Source organism: Syngnathus leptorhynchus, chromosome 7 (assembly GCF_054491065.1).
Source record: "Syngnathus leptorhynchus isolate UIUO chromosome 7, UIUO_Slep, whole genome shotgun sequence".
Classification (NCBI taxonomy): Eukaryota; Metazoa; Chordata; class Actinopteri; order Syngnathiformes; family Syngnathidae; genus Syngnathus; species Syngnathus leptorhynchus.
The window spans coordinates 12,119,731-12,138,583 of NC_141201.1; the positions used below are offsets into that span (position 1 = coordinate 12,119,731).

General features: G+C 43.4%; 1 protein-coding gene across 12 annotated transcripts in view; it reads left to right on the forward strand.

Moving 5' to 3' along the window:
• Window positions 1–18,853, forward strand: part of bcas3 (BCAS3 microtubule associated cell migration factor) — a 211,359-nt gene that overhangs the window by 120,723 nt on the left and 71,783 nt on the right. For all 12 annotated transcript variants that reach the window (XR_015066690.1, XR_015066691.1, XR_015066692.1 and 9 more), the window contains one exon: window positions 17,039–17,163. Coding sequence is in view for 8 of the 12 variants with exons in the window: in XM_085916434.1 (XP_085772560.1) it covers window positions 17,039–17,163 (125 nt within the window). In the remaining 4 variants the exon portion in view is untranslated. The remainder of the gene's footprint in view (window positions 1–17,038; window positions 17,164–18,853) is intronic.

Genomic DNA, 18,853 nt, shown 5'->3' on the forward strand with positions numbered 1-18,853 from the left:
TTTAGCTTTGTGGTAATGCTCACGGTGATTGCAAAATAAAGCCGCTTCTTGTGTACCATTCTGAGAATCCTCGAGCATTCAAAGCGAATAATATTATGAAGAGTAAATTGTCAGTTGTGTGGAGGTCTAATACAAAGGCTTGGCTGACCCGACAATATTGCAGACTGGGTGCTTGAGGTTTTTGTCCCGACCATGAAGGCCTATTTGGGGGAAAAGAAGTTGCCGTTACGCTGCCTTCTTTTGATGGATAATGCTCCTGCCCACACACCTGGTTTGGAGAATGACTTTACTGATGAATTTGAGTTCATCAAAATCAAGTTTCTTCCTCTGAACACCACACCGTTGCTTCAACCCATGGACCAGCAAGTCATTGCTAATTTCAAGAAATTGTACACCAAATTCCTCTTTCAATGATGCTTCGAGGTCACTAGTGAAACTCAATTAATCCTTCGTGATTTTTTGGAGAAGGGTCAGAAGACCCCTTATGATGAAAAATAAATATGGATGTCATTTTCCATCGCCCAGACGCGGGTCACCGGGGCCCCTCTCTGGAGCCAGGCCTGGAGGTGGGGCTCGAAGGCGAGCGCCTGGTGGCCGGGCCTTCGCTCATGGGGTCCGGTCGGGCATAGCCCGAAAAGAAGACGTGGGTCCCCCTTCCAATGGGCTCACCACCTATAGGAGGGGCCAAAGGGGTCGGGTGCATAGTGAGCTGGGCGGCGGCCAAAGGCGAGGACCTTGGCGGTCCGATCCCCGGCTGCAGAGGCTGGCTCTAGGGACATGGAATGTCACCTCTCTGGCTGGAAAGGAGCCCGAGCTGGTGTGTGAGGCAGAAAGGTTCCGACTAGACATAGTCGGACTAGCCTCCAAACATAGTTTGGGCTCTGGTACAAGCCCTCTCGAGAGGGGCTGGACTCTCTTCCACTCTGGAGTTGCCCACGGTGAGAGGCGTCGAGCAGGTGTTGGCACACTTATTGCCCCCCGGCTGGGCGCCTGCACATTGGGGTTCACCCCGGTGAGCGAGAGGGTAGCCTCCCTCCGCCTTCGGGTGGGGGGACGGGTCCTGACTGTTGTTTGTGTCTATGCACCGAACGGCAGCTCAGAGTACCCACCCTTCTTAGAGTCCCTGGAGGAAGTGCTGGAGAGCGCTCCTTCTGGGGACTCCATCGTTCTACTGGGTGACTTCAATGCTCACGTGGGCAATGACAGTGAGACCTGGAAGGGCGTGACTGGGAGGAACGGCCCCCCCGATCTGAACCCGAGCGGTGTTCTATTATTGGACTTCTGTGCTCGACACGGATTTTCTATAATGAACACCATGTTCAAGCATAAGGGTGTCCATGTGTGCACTTGGCACCAGGACACCCTAGGCCGCAGTTTGTTGATCGACCTTGTAGTCGTGTCATCGGATTTGCGGCCGCATGTTTTGGACACTCGGGTAAAGAGAGGGGCGGAGCTGTCAACTGATCACCACCTGGTGGTGGGTTGGCTCCGATGGTGGGGGAAGATGCCGGTCCGACCTGGCAGACCCAAACGCTCTGTGAGAGTCTGCTGGGAACAACAGGCAGAATCCCCTGTCAGGAAGAGCTTCAACTCCCATCTCCGGCAGAGCTTTTCCCACGTCCCAGGGGGAGGCAGGAGACATTGAGTCCGAGTGGACTTTGTTCCGCGCCTCCATTGTTGAGGCAGCCGACCGGAGCTGTGGCCGTAAGGTTGTTGGTGCCTGTCGTGGCGGCAATCCCCGAACCCGCTGGTGGACACCGGCGGTAAGGGATGCCGTCAAGCTGAAGAAGGAGTCCTATAGGGCCTTTTTGGCCTGCGGGACTCCGGAGGCAGCTGACAGGTACCGGATGGCCAAGCGGAACGCGGTTTCGGCGGTTGCTGAGGCGAAAAACTCGGGCGTGGGAGGAGTTTGGCGAGGCCATGGAGAATGACTTCCGGACGGCTTCGAGGAAATTCTGGTCCACCATCCGGCGTCTCAGGAGGGGGAAGCAGTGCACGGTCAACACTGTTTACAGTGGAGATGGTGTGCTGCTGACCTCAACTCGGGATGTCGTGAGTCAGTGAGGGGAATACTTCGAAGACCTCCTCAATTCCACCAACATGCCTTCCTTTGTGGAAGCAGGGCCTGAGGACTCTGAGGCGGACTCTCCAATCTCGGAGGTCGAAGTCACTGAGGTAGTTATAAAACTCCTTGGTGGCAAGGCCCCAGGGGTGGATGAGATCTGCCCGGAGTTCTTAAAGGCTCTGGATGTTGTGGGGCTGTCTTGGCTGACACGCTTCTACAGCATTGCGTGGACATCGGGGACGGTGCCTCTGGATTGGCAGACTGGGGTGGTGGTTCCCCTCTTTAAGAAGGGGGACCGGAGGGTGTGTTCCAATTACAGGGGAATCACACTCCTCAGCCTCCCTGGTAAGGTCTATTCAGGGGTGCTGGAGAGGAGGATCCGTCCGGAAGTCGAACCTCGGATTCAGGAGGAGCAGTGTGGCTTTCGTCCTGGCCGTGGAACAGTTGACCAGCTCTACACCCTCGGCAGGATCCTCGAGGGTGCATGGGAGTTCACCGAACCAGTCCACATGTGCTTTGTGGACTTGGAGAAGGCGTTTGACCGTGTCCCTCGGGAGGTTCTCTGGGGGGTGCTTCGGGAGTACGGGGTGCCAAGCCAACTGATAAGGGCGGTTCGGTCCCTGTATCACCGATGCCAGAGTTTGGTCCGCATTTCCGGCAGTAAGTCGGATTCGTTCCCAGTGAGGGTTGGACTCCGCCAAGGCTACCCTTTGTCACCGATTCTGTTCATAATTTTTATGGACAGAATTTCTAGGCGCAGCCAAGGCGTTGAGGGGGTCCGGTTTGGGGACCTCAGCATCGCGTCACTGCTTTTTGCAGATGACGTGGTGCTGTTGGCTTCTTCAGTCCGTGATCTCCAGCTCTCACTGGAGCGGTTCGCAGCAGAGTGTGAAGCGGTCGGGATGAGGGTCAGCACCTCCAAATCCGAGTCCATGGTCCTCGGTCGGAAAAGGGTGGAATGGCCTCTCCGGATCGGGGATGAGATCCTGCCCCAAGTGGAGGAGTTCAAGTATCTTGGGGTCTTGTTCACGAGTGAGGGCAGGTTGGAGCGTGAGATCGACAGGCGGATCGGTGCAGCGTCGGCAGTAATGCGGACTCTGTACCCGTCCATCGTGGTGAAGAGAGAGCTGAGCCAAATGGCAAAGCTCTCGATTTACCGGTCGATATACGCTCCTACCCTCACCTATGGTCACGAGCTATGGGTCGTGACCGAAAGAACGAGGTCCAGGATACAAGCGGCTGAAATGAGTTTCCTCCGCAGGATGTCCGGGCTCTCCCTTAGAGATAGGGTGAGAAGCTCGGTCATCCGGGAGAGACTCGGAGTAGAGCCGTTGCTCCTCCACGTTGAGAGGAGCCAGATGAGGTGGCTTGGGCATCTCATCAGGATGCCTCCTGGACGCCTCCCCGGGGAGGTGTTCCGGGCATGCCGGTAGGAGACCCCGGGGACGACCCAGGACGCGCTGGAGAGACTACGTCTCTCGGCTGGCCTGGGAACGCCTTGGGATCCCCCGGGATGAGCTGGAGGAAGTGGCTGGGGAGAGGGAGGTCTGGGAGTCCCTCCTAAAGCTGCTGCCCCTGCGACCCGACCCCGGATAAGCGGAAGAAGATGAAGATGACGATTTTTGGAGACATCATTTCTATCACTGCACCAACATAGTCGACAAAGCATGGAACAAAGTTTCGTATAGGACTATGAACTCGGCATGGAGGAAATTGTGGCCCGATTGCGTTACCGAGCGCGAATTTGAAGGTTTTGAAAGTGTTGCTAGCACCAGCACAGCTGCTGATGTGGAGGAGGGATCTCAAGAGTCTCGGCAACTCATTGATGAAATTGTTACTATGGGCAAAATCTCTATACTCATTATGGGTGATTCGGTGTGTGTGGGGGCTGTTGTTTTCCATCTCGTCTTTCGGCCTTGGCGATCACCTTTGGCCGGGTTCTTAGTGTTTTTCCTCCTGCCGCTCTTCCTCTGGCACCTCTACCAGTTTTATCTCCAAGTGTCCTTCCTATAAACCAATCTTTCACATACATCCACTTCGCCTACTGTCGCACACCGCCCATTCATCATTCTTTCAATTTTGTCATTTTGTATGGAATTATGTGAGCTTTTGGCTGTGGCATCATCACTTGATTAATGTTCCCTGACTATGCAAAGTTTGTACTCACCACTTACCATGTTTTTGTTTATTCTTTTGTTACTCCATGTACTTGCTTACGTCATCATATTCTTAGTTTAATCATGTTTCCAACCATATCTTTTCTTTGTTAAGCAAAATATTTCCCTCTGTCCAGAACGTACAGTAGTAATCGAAAACTGGCGTCGAGCATTAGGCAACATTTGACGTTTAATCAAAATACAAGATATAATTAAGTACTTAACATTCTAGACGACTATGGCAGTGTCCATGATTTAGGAAAACCTCAGGCATGCATTACACAGTTCCTTAAGGGTCATTAAGCTATTTAGGCAATATATCAAAAAACATTTGTTATTTCGCAGTGCACAGAAATACATATCAGATCATGAAGTTGTAACAACCTCTGTTGTTACCTTATATCAAAAAATGTGTAGTTATGTCTTCTTTATTGATTTAAAATGTGAATATACTTGTCTGCTTTTATACTTTATCCAAAGAGGTCTGTTATTTTCTTGACCCTATTCCTTATATATATATATATATATATATATATATATATATATATATATATATATATATATATATATATATATATATATATATACACACACACACACACACACATCCATTATCCGTACCGCTTGTCCCCACGAGGGTCGCGGGTGTGACACCCTGACGCAGGTGCCAGCCAATTGCAGGGCACACAGAGACGAACAACCATTTGCACTGTTATAAAGCATTTGCTCTTGTGGGGCAATGGAAATATGGATTTTTTTTCCAGTTTTTGTCTCGGGTCTTATAGATCGTATCACTTAAGTTTCAAGTCAATTGGTTGGATTCTCTAGGACAGGGGTTGGCAACCCAAAATGTTCAAAGAGTCATATTGCCCCCCCCCCCCCAAAAAAAAAAACATACCTGTATGGAGCCGCAAAAACCTAATAGCCTTTTATAAGGCAACATAGACTGTCAATACATAACCTCGTATTGTAATACAAGAAAGATTGCCCACTTTAAATTCCCTATTTGTAAAAATAAAAAGAAAAAACGGGGTTGATCTTAAAATGCTAAAAATTCTTTAAAAACGTTTTTTAAATGCTGGCCTACTATTTTAATAGTAGGCCAGCAGGCCTACAATTAAAATAATTAAGGGGGCTACAAATACAAAATGAACATTCACAATTAACTGTTTATTTTCCCTGCAGCGCATCCTGGAGAGAATTACGCACCACGTAACTTCTTCAAGTTTAGCCGAACTTCCATTACACTATTAATGTCTGTGTATTAATGTTGCGGCTCATTAGAGTTCATGTACCTGCATCGCTGCATAGCAAAGCTGTCTGTTCAACATCGGTCACGTCACACAACTCGTCACAGGCCATTGAGAAAACTGGAGCTGAATTGATGCCCTTGATTTGCTGATATTGTTTGCCATTTTAATTACCCTTTGCTTCACTATTTTTGTGGCGAGAGGCATGTCTTTAATTTTCTGAATAATCTCGGTTTTGTTTTTGAAGTCCCAAAATAGGCACTCTGGTAGTTTAATGAATGAATCCTTCATGTACTCACCATCGGCGAATGGTTTTCTGAACTTTATTATCTCCCGGGCTGCAACAAAACTTGCATGGGAGACCGCCTGGTACTGTAAGCTTTTTATTTTTTTAGGTTTAGTAGAGTTTGGAGATGCAATCCACTTCTTGAAATCGTTTTTTCGGTCCTCAAATTTCTCCACCAACACTGCAATTGCACCTTTCCTTTCAGTTCCAACTGGGTGATTCGCAGCAAATTTAGCATGCTTTAGCTGAAAATGTCACTCCAAATTGCTCTTCTTGTGATTTGACAACTTCTCATTGCAAATCAAACATGCAGGTAATCCTTTGGCATTGGCAATGAAAGCAAATGGTTCAGTCCTGTCTTTCTTAAACCCTCTGTTTGACTTTTGCATCCACGGCCCATCACTCTCTCACACCCGTTTGTTAACAACCCGCCTGTGCTGTGTCGCAGGCTATGACACAATTTGGCTATTTGACGCTGTTAGGGTTTACAAATTATCTTGATCGTATGATTATGTTGGAATGTAGACTAGAATTATTAACTTTGTTTAAACGTTTTACCTTTCCTTGACTCTGAAAAGTTTAACCATTCAGTTGTTGAAACTTTCCAAATGGTGTGGAAATATTCTTGCTTAGTTAGTCATCTAAAATACTTCACGAGTTTCTATTTCCACGACCTTGTAAAACAATGAGCTGGGACCCTCCGCACTGATTAACCAGTTGCTGAGGTGACCACCAAACATGTTCAATGTCACCCCCACCCTACTTGTTCTCAATAAATATGCTCTTGTAAGAGACTAAAGGCAGACTTTGTTCGAACATTGCTGTACCTAGAGTAACGAACAAATTCTCCACTTGCAAGTGCTTAAAGGGCATACTGTCTCTCGTGTGGTTCTTGCAAAATAAGTTAGAGTGGGAACATCTCTAACAGACGCCATTCTGGAATTCGGCATTTTAATGCATTTACAACTACCGTAATTTTCGGACTATGTCACATTTTTTTCATAGTTTGGGTGGGGGGGCGACTTATATGTGAATTTTTTCACAATTAAAAATAAATAAATAAATGAAACCGCGATAGACGAACCGTGATATAGAAAGAGATTACTGTCATTTGAACAGCAAGTGACGTCACCGGCGCTGCACAGCACATGTTTACATAAAGGACAAAGGATTCGATCACGGGATGACGAAGATGACGAAGGGCCCCATGTTTGAAGGATTTAATGATTTGGAATGCCACAAGGTTTGAAAAACTTATTTACCGTAATTTTCGGACTATAAGTCGCGTTTTTTTATAGTTTGGGTGGGGGGCGACTTATGTGATTTTTTTTCCCACAAATTAAAAAAATTCAAAAATCCGCGATGTAGTGAAACTGCGATAAACGAACCGCGATGTAGCAAGGGATTACTGTCATTTGAACTGCAAGTGTTTACATAAAGGACAAATAATTTGATCACGGGATGACGAAGATGACAAAGGGCCCCACGTTTGAAGGGTTTAATGATTTGGAGTGACACAAGGTTTGAAAAAGGTAGTTATGTTATAGTTATTCGATATATTTTATTTTGCGTAGCAACTTGTATATGTTTTTATCGTTACAGTTCCGAGGTTGTTGGCTCGTTGAACTCTTGTTTTGTTAAATAAGGAGCCGTTTACCAAACCCACATCTTTCCTGGTACTTTGTTAACGCTACAATATAGTTATAGTTGTTGACATAAAGAACGAGGAATTTGATCGATGGATTTAATGATTTGGAGTGACACAGATGGTTTGATGATATTATTTTAATATGATAGTTATTTTAAATATACTTTATATATCGTTATATGGGTCTGTAGAATATTTAGAAATGCAACTTACATTGAGTCCGACGTCAGTGGCGCGGCGCATATGCGGCATTGTTTACATAAAGGACGATCGATGGATTTAATGAATTGGAGTGACACAGATGGTTTGATAAACGTGTTATTTATGTAATACTTATTTGAATAACTCTGAATGTTACGTCAGGCCCGCTCTCAGCTCTTTGTTAGTGTATATATCACGTTAGCATTATATATGTTTTTTTTTCACTTTATTGTGCATTTAATGGCTGGTGCGACTTATACTCCGGAGCAACTTATAGTCAGAAAATTACGGTACATACATTTTTACAGCATACGAATGTTTGTGTCATGATTAAAATCTAAAAACCATAGTTTAAAAAAACAACAAAAAACACATCTTTCCATTTTCACGCATTTTTGCAAAAGCTCCAGGGAGGCGCTAGGGGGGGCTAAAGGGCCTCATGCAGCTCTAGAGCCGCGGGTTGCCAACCCCTGCTCTAGGACAAGGGTGCAAAAATATGACCCATTAAATGTGCAAAAGTGGGCCAAAATTGGAAGTAAAAAAAAAAGTTTCCATGCGTGTTTAAGTTAAGGTTTTACTGTGGTGTTTAAATAGTAAATCTGTGCATTTTTTATTACAGGACTGAGGTGAAACTTGCAGCAGGCTACCAGCTAACTTTGCCATAGTAGCACTTTTGATAAGATACCATGTGTGTTTAAGTTGTATATGGGTTTTACTGTGTGGTGTTTAAATAGTAAATCTGTGCATTATTTATTGCAGGATTGAGGTGAAACTTGCAGCAGGCTACCAGCTAGCTTGGCCATAGTAGCAGTTCTAAGGACTCTGACAGCTCGCACTTTTCAATGTTAATTAGAATAAATCAGTCTTTTAGTGAGCGCAATCCAAATAACAAATAGTGTCCAGACACCACATACTACCTTCCTCCATGTTGTCTTTAATAATAATAGGGCTATTACATGTTGTCCGAGATTGGATATAAATTTATACAATGCCATACCAGCTCAGTGGCCTAGTAGTAGAGTGTCCGCCCTGAGACTGGAAGGTTGTGGGTTCAAACCCCGGCCGGGTCATACCAAAGACTATAAAAATGGAACCCATTGCCTCCCTGCTTGGCACTCAGCATTAAGGGTTAGATAGAATTGGGGGGTTAGATCACCAAAAATGATTCCCGAGCGCGGCGCCGCTGCTGCTCACTGCTCCCCTCTCCCCCAGGGGATGGATCAAAATCACATGGGGATGGGTTAAATGCAGAGGACAGAGCCCTTTGAGACTGCTTGTGATTTAGGGCTATATAAACTTGACTTGATTGATTGAATGCCATTGCAGTCTGAAGTCCAGGTTGCATATACGACATGTCACTGAAAGCCCAAGATGCGCTCCACGCAGGCAGGGAAGAAAGTCTCTGCAAATTAATTCAGTGTATATATAATACATAAGTCCTGAATTGATAGCATCTAATTTATAGTGTTTGGCTATCATGTTTTGTATAATATCACAAGTATGAATTTCCACCCCACTTGAAAAAAATAAACCTTATTTCCATCTGCTCAACCGGTCACCTCTTACTCTGACACCCAAGTCATCCAAACCTTGACTGAGTGTATGGAACAAAAAGAAAGGGTTTCAACAGCTGCAGTTACACTTGCATGAGCACATCATTTTGGCAGGAAAGCAGAAATACACACCAGCTGCTTAACCTACATTCTGCACCAAATGTACACTCATGCTCCCATCCTTTGTACACTCTTATGCTCCCACCCAACACAATCTCACTTTTTATTATCTGTTTGTATGCTAAGAGGTCAAGGAGTTAGTGAAATGTCGGCAAGTCTCTCGTCTTTGAAATCCATCAATATGTTGTGTTTTTAAAATTTTACAGTTGTAGACCTAGCTGAACTCAGCTGCTGGTGAAAATTCTCATTTGACATACATTATCAAAGTGTTCATTGTTGCACTATAAGCTGGAAGTTGATCTTTGTGTTGGTTAGTTGCAATGGCCATTGCTGTATATATCCAAAAATCACCTTGTACTTCTGTGACGCAATTTCCATGAGGACAGCTTTAACATGCCAAAATATATGCCTGTGTCAAATTGGGGATTTGGCAAGCAGACAAATAATTGGACACTCCTTCCATCTGCACACAGGAATGATGTTAAAACAAATGAAAATCCAAATGGAAAGATTGCCACACAAAACAAAACACATTCCAGATGAAATCCAGCTGCATACATTTTAACACAAATTCAAATGTGTGACAACAGAGAGGATGATTGAGACCTTTTGACCTGATGCAGATGTGCCCTGAGATTACTCTCATACATATATGTATAACAGTTAAACAAGTACTAGAGCAATCGCATTATAGTGCCCCAAAGACCTTCACTGCAAAGGGGCTTTAAGGCTGGTGCAGCACATGGCAAAAAGACAAAAATATTTTTGCAAATCACCTCACTTCACTTGTTTTTAAATGGCTTAGGCTGTGCTGCTCTTTAAAGAGACAGTTTAAAAGATGAATGTGTGAACTGTTAGTCTTTTGGAGTGGTCATCACCCTTGACTACACCCTTTTTTAACCATTTTCTACGAGCCTTCTTCCCCTCTCTCCCTCTATCTCTCACTAATGCACAGTCATAGTCATGATTCCTTTTCGGTCTTAAATGACCCATGTTCTGACGAAGCACATCATGCAAAAGTCTAAACAATACAACAAAAATGTGACCTATAATTAACTACATTCGTGTTATTTATCGGTTTACTCAATGCAACCATCAACTATATTGCCCCGTGATTGGCTGGCAACCAGCCACGCTACCCTGTTCACGCTTCTCGCTGATCACAATTGTACTGGCTTGATCAAAAATCCACCCTGTTTGAGACCAAGACGACCAAGTAAAAATGCCTTTGATTCTTAGACCTGACCGAGTCTTCTCAAAAGTGGTCTCAAGACCAGTCTCGAGACCAAGACCGATCTTGAGAACTACACTCGTATAGAGAACGTGTAAATGTGTTCATTTTCCAAATTGACAAGTGAATTACAGCAAGTAAAATATTGCAGAAAAACACGGTGAAACTTCTACTTACGAACTTAATTATTTACGTGCTCACGTTTGGAGGTCAAAAAGTTAGAGGCGATGTTTTTCCCAATGAAATTAATGTAAAATGTAAAATTAATGTTTGTTACCTTGAAAGACATGACGACTTGCGATAGAAGTTGGTGCTTGAGAGACGGAGGGCTGCGGGAGATGGCTAGTGGGAGGGGAGAGTGGGAGAATCATGTATCGCGTCCTTAATTTCCTCGTTCGTACACCCTCTTCTGACAACACTCGCCGCTTCTTGCACAAACCTTCCAAGGAGAAATGATTAGTTACAAAATCTCCGGACGAACTACGGATGAACGTGTCAATATGCTACCGCACAGGAAGTGACCGAACGAAGAGTAGAAACAAAAAGAAAACAAGTAAATGGCAGGCACAACGTTACCAGACAAGTTTTAAGAGAGTCGCTGACGTGTTCAGAAGTCGAATTTGGTTTGTGTATATGTGTAGCTCGTATTGGATTGCCAACATTACCCCTGTCAGTGGTCCCATTTTATTTATTACCGTATTGGCCCGAATATAAGACGACCCTGATTATAAGACGACCCCATCTTTTTCAAGACTCAAGTTTGAAAAGTCTTTTTGAATTCCAATTTAAATTTTTATACAGAAAATAAGTACAGTACATCTGAAACAAATGATTCTAACAATATATTCGAGAAAAAGCATGTTATTTTGCCTCATTCAAATCATGCAAAAACTGTCTATCACATCTCAAGGTCTGAACATTTAAATATGTAACCTAAAGTGCAATCACATTTGTAAATGAATGGCTTCTAGTATTTGAAATGTAAATAAACCAATCTACTGTGATAAAACAACAACATTGCAATAACTGCATTGACCATCTGTCACGTTCCTGAGTCACCTGACTTCCAGCCAAGCCCCAGTGAAGGAACTGCCAGCACCTGCTACAGCTCGTGAGGTCCCCTACATAAATAACCTCTGTATATTCTGCCAGTGGTTGTCAGTTCGTCTACTTACCCTGCCCGTGACACCACTGCCTTTTTGTCCCCTGAACAATTTCTGTTGCCAACTGCTTCCGTAAACTGACCGACAATGCCTTGATCGCCACCTGCCCCAACTACTTGTTCGTCCTTTGACCACGCTTCTGATTGCCGCCTGCCTCGACCACCTGCCTCCCTTCCGACTACGACTACGCGCTGTGCTCTGCTGCTCAGCCACGCCAGCCAGACCGCAAGTCCAGCGTTGCCCTTCCCCTTTCCCCCTTTTCAATAAAGGATCGTGCTGCACTTGGTCCCCCTGTCTCTGTTCCGTGACACCATCAAAGTGAAGTCTAACTAATTGTAGTCTTGAAACAAACAAGGAAAAACATTGCAATGAAATAATGCAAACTGCTTTAAACTTGAGTAGCTGAGATCTGCTATGTCAGAACATTACTCCGGTATCATTGCTTTGAGTGTGTGTGTGGTGTGTGTGTGTGTGTGTGTGTGTGTGTGTGTGTGTGTGTGTGTGTGTGTGTGTGTGTGTGTGTGTGTGTGTGTGTGTGTGTGTGCGCGAGCGTGCATGCGTGTGCATGCGTGCGTGCGTCTCATAATGTATTGTATTGTGGAAGTGGACTGCAGATAGATTAACGAGTTGTCTGCCAAATCTGCAGTAAAAGAAATTGAATACATAGCATCATATCATGTATGATCCCTCACCCAGTAACAATACACATAAGTCAAATGTTTCTTCAAGAAATGAATGAACAAACAGAGTGACATCTTGTAAATCACAAATCCTCTGGGATTTCACCAAAGCCTTCAACTTTTTTTACGTATCCATGTCTATCCTTTTACTCAGCTGGGGGCCTTCCTGTGTTTCAACAGACTCAGTACAGGGTCAATATTAAGGGAAGTCCAGCCCCTACTGCCATTTATACACGTATGTGGGTGTTTACAAAATAAATCCATTACACAGACCATTGTGTTTGTCAACTTGCACTCCAGGAGTAAGCCATTTCAGAGCAAATTGTTCACTACAAACAGAAGAAATGTTTTTTCCTACATATAACAAGACTAATCTAAGCACTATCAGGGAAATACAGTCAAAATGGTATAGTTCAGAAGTATTGCAGTGTGCTTTGCCTGGTGAGGCTTGTATGGTTTGCTCTCAATGGACATTATTGCTGCTGGAAAAGCCCTATTGACTCTATGTTGTTTAAAAAGTATATACTGTATTTTTTGGACTAAAAGTCACTTCGGAATATACGTCGCATCAGCCATAAAATGCACAATAAAGTAAAAAAGAAACATATACAAGACGTACTGGAGTATAAGTCGCATTTTGGGGGAAATATATTTGACAAAATCCAACACCAAGAACAGACATGAACAAACAACAACAGGCTAAACAATACGGTATGCTAACGTGACATAAACAGAAACGAAGAGCTGAGAACGGGCTTGACGTAACATTAACAGTTATCCAAATAACTATAACATAAATAACACCTTTATCAAACCATCTGTGTCACTCCAAATCATTAAATCCAACGATTGTCCATTATGTAAACAATGCCGCATCTGCGCCGCGCTGTTGTCGTCGGACTCGTCATCAATTGCAATTCAAATTATTCCACAGGCCCATATAACGATATATAAAATATATCAAATAACTATTATATAAACAACAATATTATCAAACCGTCTGTCACTCCAATGCATTAAATCCATCGATCGTCCTTTATGTAATCAACACCGCGTGTGCGCCGCTCCGCTGACGTTGGACTCCTCATCAGTTGCAGTTCAAATTATTCCACAGGCCCACATAACGATATATAAAGTACAGTGGAGCCTCGGTTTTCGAACGTCCCGGTTCTCGAACAAATCAGTATTCGAACAAAAAATTCAAGATTTTTTTGCTTCGGATGTCGGACGAAATTCGGTTGTCGAACCTCGCGAGATGAGCCGAAAGAACCCGCATGCCAACTGACTCCGTTTGTTATTACATTCTCGTTACTCTGAGGTCATGTCTCTTAAGAAAGCAAGTGGGAGCAGTAAAGCCATCCTAAAACACAAAGACGCTCCTAAAGTAATGCAACAGTGACCGCCCGGTGCGCTGCGGTTGCGCGATTGGACCAAATTAAGCTCCCTGCGCACCGAGGTCCACTTAAAATTTGGAAAGTACATCAGGAATTTCAAAATATTTTCAAAATTTCAGCGACGGCTCCGTCCCAATAATGCGACCAGCGCGGTGCAGTTGCGCGGTCGGTGACGCGCTACGGTTGCGCGTTCAGCAGTGCGCTGCAGTTGCGCGATCGGACAAAAATGTGCAAATGACAAAGATGCTTTAAAAAGGCGTTTTGTTTTGCTTGGAACAGATTACATTTCTTTCCATTATGTGTAATGGGTAAACGTGATTCGGAATTTGAACAATTCACTTCTCAACCTTCCGGAACGGATTGTGGTCAAAAATCGAGGCTCCACTGTACCTCCGCCATCATTGATAAACAAATACAATCATTTGTGCAAAGCACTAGGATGCTCTAAAATGGCATAGACAAAGAGACATGCTTACGAGGCACAATTAGAGCTTTCTGGAAAGCCGGGATCAATGCAGAAGAGCAACGTGACAACAACAAGACAATGACGAGAGGGAACTTGGCATGTTTAATGGTGAACTAGCCAAACTGTTTAATTTGGATATAGAAGATGAGGATTTTGATAGATTTGTGGCGTATTAATATTGATTAATGATGTGAGTACGATACAGTACATAATTAAATCGTAGCACAAAGGACAACGGAACTGTCTGCCTTGCTCCTGTGATGCTTTTTTTTCCCCGTAAATCATGGCATGCATGCGCCGTATAATGCGGTGCTTCCTATGTGTGGATTAAGTACAGGAAAGACCCCAGATTATTTAATCCGAAGCGCTTTATGGTGCGGAAAGTACCGTAATTAATTCAGCAATCTAATTAATATGTTGAAGTGACAGCCCTAATAAAAATGTGTTTTGTCACAGAACACAGCGTTTGACAACTGATAGTGTGTTAGGGTTGACAAATTATTTTGATTGTATGATTATGTTGGAATGCTGACCAGAATCATTAACGCTGTTAAAACCTTCCACCTTTCCTTGACTCGTTGAAATTTCCAGTTGTTGAAACTTTCCAAATGATGTGGAAGCATTCTTGCTTAGTTAGTTATCTAAAATGCTCCACTAGTATCTGTTTCCACAACCTTGTAAAACAAAGCTCTAAGACCCTCTGCACTGATTAACTAGTTTGCAGAGGTGACACCTGAAACCTGTTCACTCTCACCCCCACCCTGCTTTCTCTCAATAAATATTCCATTGCAAGAGGCGAAAGTCAGACTGCTTTCAAGCACCTCTGTACCACACAGGGTGCTGATGACTGGGTAGCTGGGTGGGGTGGGGTGGGGTGGGGTAGGGTAGGGTAGGGTAGGGTAGGGTAGGGTAGGGTAGGGGTAGGTAGGTAGGTAGGTAGGTAGGTAGGTAGGTAGGTAGGTAGGTAGGTAGGTAGGTAGGTAGGTAGGTAGGTAGGTAGGTAGGGGTACCAGGTACCTTGTTCAAACTTTGTTTTGGAACACAAACTAAATTGAATAATATTTTATTACCGTATTTTCTGCACTATAAGGTGCTCTTCAAAGCCTTTAATTTACTCAAAAAAAACACAGTACGCCTTATAACCCTTATATTTGGATCAATTGGTGAATTTATTGACCCATAGTGGTTGTACACTGCGCTCTACCAAAATGTTTCAGTACGACTAGTAAACTACAAGATTGCATGGCTTTCAGCATTACGGCAACCGTGGTCAGGGGGGTCACCGAAGTAATAGCGGTAAACACTTATACTGTGCGCACTCCTAGTCCAACACCACTTGTGTGAATAAAGATGCCAAAATGACATGCATGCCACTATCTGTCAATGGGTTGTGGATGCCTGGGTTTATATATCAATCTCAACAGTGCTCTGAGCTTTCGCGAAGGCAGGAATAATAACTGAACTGCCAGGGAATAGCAGCGATCCTGACGGATAATGACGAGAGGGAGCCAGGCATAATGAATGCTGCACTCGCCCAACTATTCAATTCAGACACGAAAAAGGAAGAATTCAACGGATTCAACGGGGATATGTAAATATATACATTAACGTTCAAACGTCGTGTTATTGTGCAATGTTTGTATTGTATACCGTTCAACTGTTCAAAAAAACTCTTCAATTCGGACATGTCATTTTGGCATCTTTATTCACACAAGTGGTGTTGGACTAGGAGTGCGCACAGTATAAGTGTTTACAGCTATTACTTCGGGGACGCCCCTGACCACGGAAGAGGAAAGATTTGACGGATTCGTGGCCGGGGATATGCAAATATGCACATTAAAGTTTGAACAACGTTGTGTTATTGTGCAATTTTTGTATTGTATGTCGTATTGTATATAAAGTTTGCCGTATATAAAGTTTGACTGAATACCACATTGACCGGTTTGACATTTCCTATAGCACAGCTCCATCTAGTGGATGCATAATGTTGCGTGTTGTTGAGCAAAGAAAACAAAGATGTAGAGTAACAGTTGGTTCTTTATTTCCAAGATCTTGGGTTGTTTAATAGCGGTCAGTACACATGGCATGACAGCAGATGAAGCAACAACCCCCATTCTCCAGGTTAGAAGGTTTTATACTATCCAGAAAAGGCGGGAAAGCGTCACCTGACCATTTGGTATCTATGTGTATTGGAGAGTAACTGCCCTGTGTGTGTGTTGTGTCCACCGCCGTCTGTGCCCATGTGTATTCTTGATTGAGCAGTCATCTTTATATAAAATAATAAGAGCATTCATACATATATGAACATGAAAAATTATATGAGTTTGTCTAACCCAACAGACTACGTATGTACACATTGCTGTTGCTCTCTCTTCAATAACGAAACCCCAGTCAACCCCAGTTTGATGCAGTAGCTTCTTTTTTATGAGCCTTTTCATCCAGTGCGCCCTATATATGAAAATATTTCTAAAATAAAAAATTCAATAAAGGTGCACCTTGTAATCCAATGCGCCTTATAGTACAGAAAATACTGTACTCTTTCCCGATCAGTGTGAAAATAAAGAATGGTTAATGGATATTTTTTATTAAATTGTATGCATTATGGTATCCCATATGTGGGCTTGAAAACCCTGGATTAAAAATTTACCTCCTGGACTGTCATGGAGGAGTGCTATTTTGAAACATTCCGCACCTGGAATAGATAGCAGGAGTGTTTTTACATTTTGCAGCAGCAAAAAATCATATCATAAAAGAAGTGGGATATTTTAATTCTCTGCAGATATGTTATTAATTTCTCTTCACGTTTCTTTATTTTCCTCCCAAAGCAAAAGTAAGCCACCGCCTCAGATGTCCCCAAGTAAATCCAGTGGAGGAGAGTTCTGTGTGGCTGCAATCTTTGCCTCATCCCGATCATGGTTCATCACAGACTCCATCATGAAGAGAGAGAAAGGTTAGGTTTGAATACCACAACACACTTACCAAAAGAGGCACTATTCCTTTCATTATAATGTTAGCATCAAGCATATTTGCCTAAAAAAGATGTTTTCCTTACTTTACAGTAATCCAATTATGCCACAGATTTGTTTTCTAATTTTCCTAAATACCGTAATCCCCCGAATATAAGACGACCCTGATTATAAGACGACCCCCTCTTTTTCAAGACTCAAGTTTGAAAAAAGACATTTTGAACCCCAAATTTAATTTAAATACAGAAAATGATTACATCTAAAATAAATGATTATAACAATATATTCGAGAGAAAAAGCATGTTATTTTGCCTCATTCAAATCATGCAAAAACTGTCTATCACATTTCTTAATATCTGAACATTTATATATGTAAACTAAAGTCCAATCACATTTGTAAATGAATGGCTTCTGGTTTTTGAATTGTAAATAAACCAATCTACTGTGATAAAACAACTAAATTGCAATAACTGCATTAACCATCAAAGTGAAGTCTAACTGCAACTGTAGTCTTGAAACAAATATGAATAAGGAAAAACATTGCAACATTGTCGGCTTTTGAGAAAATGTTATGTTTTTAGGTGCGCCTTATAGTCCGGAAAATACAGTATTTCTCATTGCTGCCTACAGTTATGGATGGCTGGACAGATGCCGTGTTTTCTGAACTATAAGTCGCTCCGGAGTATAAGTCGCACCAGCCATAAAATGCATAATAAAGAAGGAAAAGCATTTTTTGGGAAAAATTATTTGATAAAACCCAACACCAAGAAACGACATGTCGTCTTGAAAGGCAATTTAAAATAAAAATAGAATGGAGGCAACAACAGGCTGAATAATTATACGATATGCTAACGTTACATGACACATAAACAACGGGCTGAGAACATGCCTCATGTAACAAATTAAGAGTTATTCAGATAACTATAGCATAAATAACATGCTAACAAGTTTACCAAACCATCCGTGTCACTCCAAATTACTAAATCCAATGATATCTTCATCCTCTGTGTCACTTTTAAACAACTCCGCTAACTCTAGAGGGAGAAGACGAGGCGCTTCCTCTTCTACGTAGCTTATGTCAGACTCAACGTCAATTGCAGTTCCAATTATTCCAGTCTTTCTAAATCCTGACACACAGGCCTAGAGTGCCCTCTTGCCTTTTTGTGTGAAAATAACATGTGAGATGATATAGTAATGTGTTAATAATTTCACACATAAGTCACTCCTAAGTACCGTATTTTTTGGACTAAAAGTCGCTTCGGAATATAAGTCGCGTTAGCCATAAAATGCACAAATAGGACCGGGCGTGCTTAAAAGCCATGTCCGAGCCCCATCCACCGTCCCCGGACAGCCACCCGGCCGAGCGCCGGCCCCCGAGTTCCATTCACGGAGGTGAAAGAGAGCTCCGTAGAGTAGGAGCGGGTGTGCATAAAAGCCATGTCCCAGCCCCATCCACCGTCCCCGGACAGCCACCCGGCCGAGCGCCGGCCCCCGACTTCCATCCACGGAGGTGAAAGAGAGCTCCGTAGAGTAGGACCGGGCATGCATAAAAGCCATAATAGTTTTTCAAACCTTCTGTGTCACTCCAAATAGTTAAATCCTTCAAACTCTTCGTCCTCTGTGTCACTTACAAACAAAGCCGCTAATGATGTTGTACGTGGGGCCCTTCCTCAT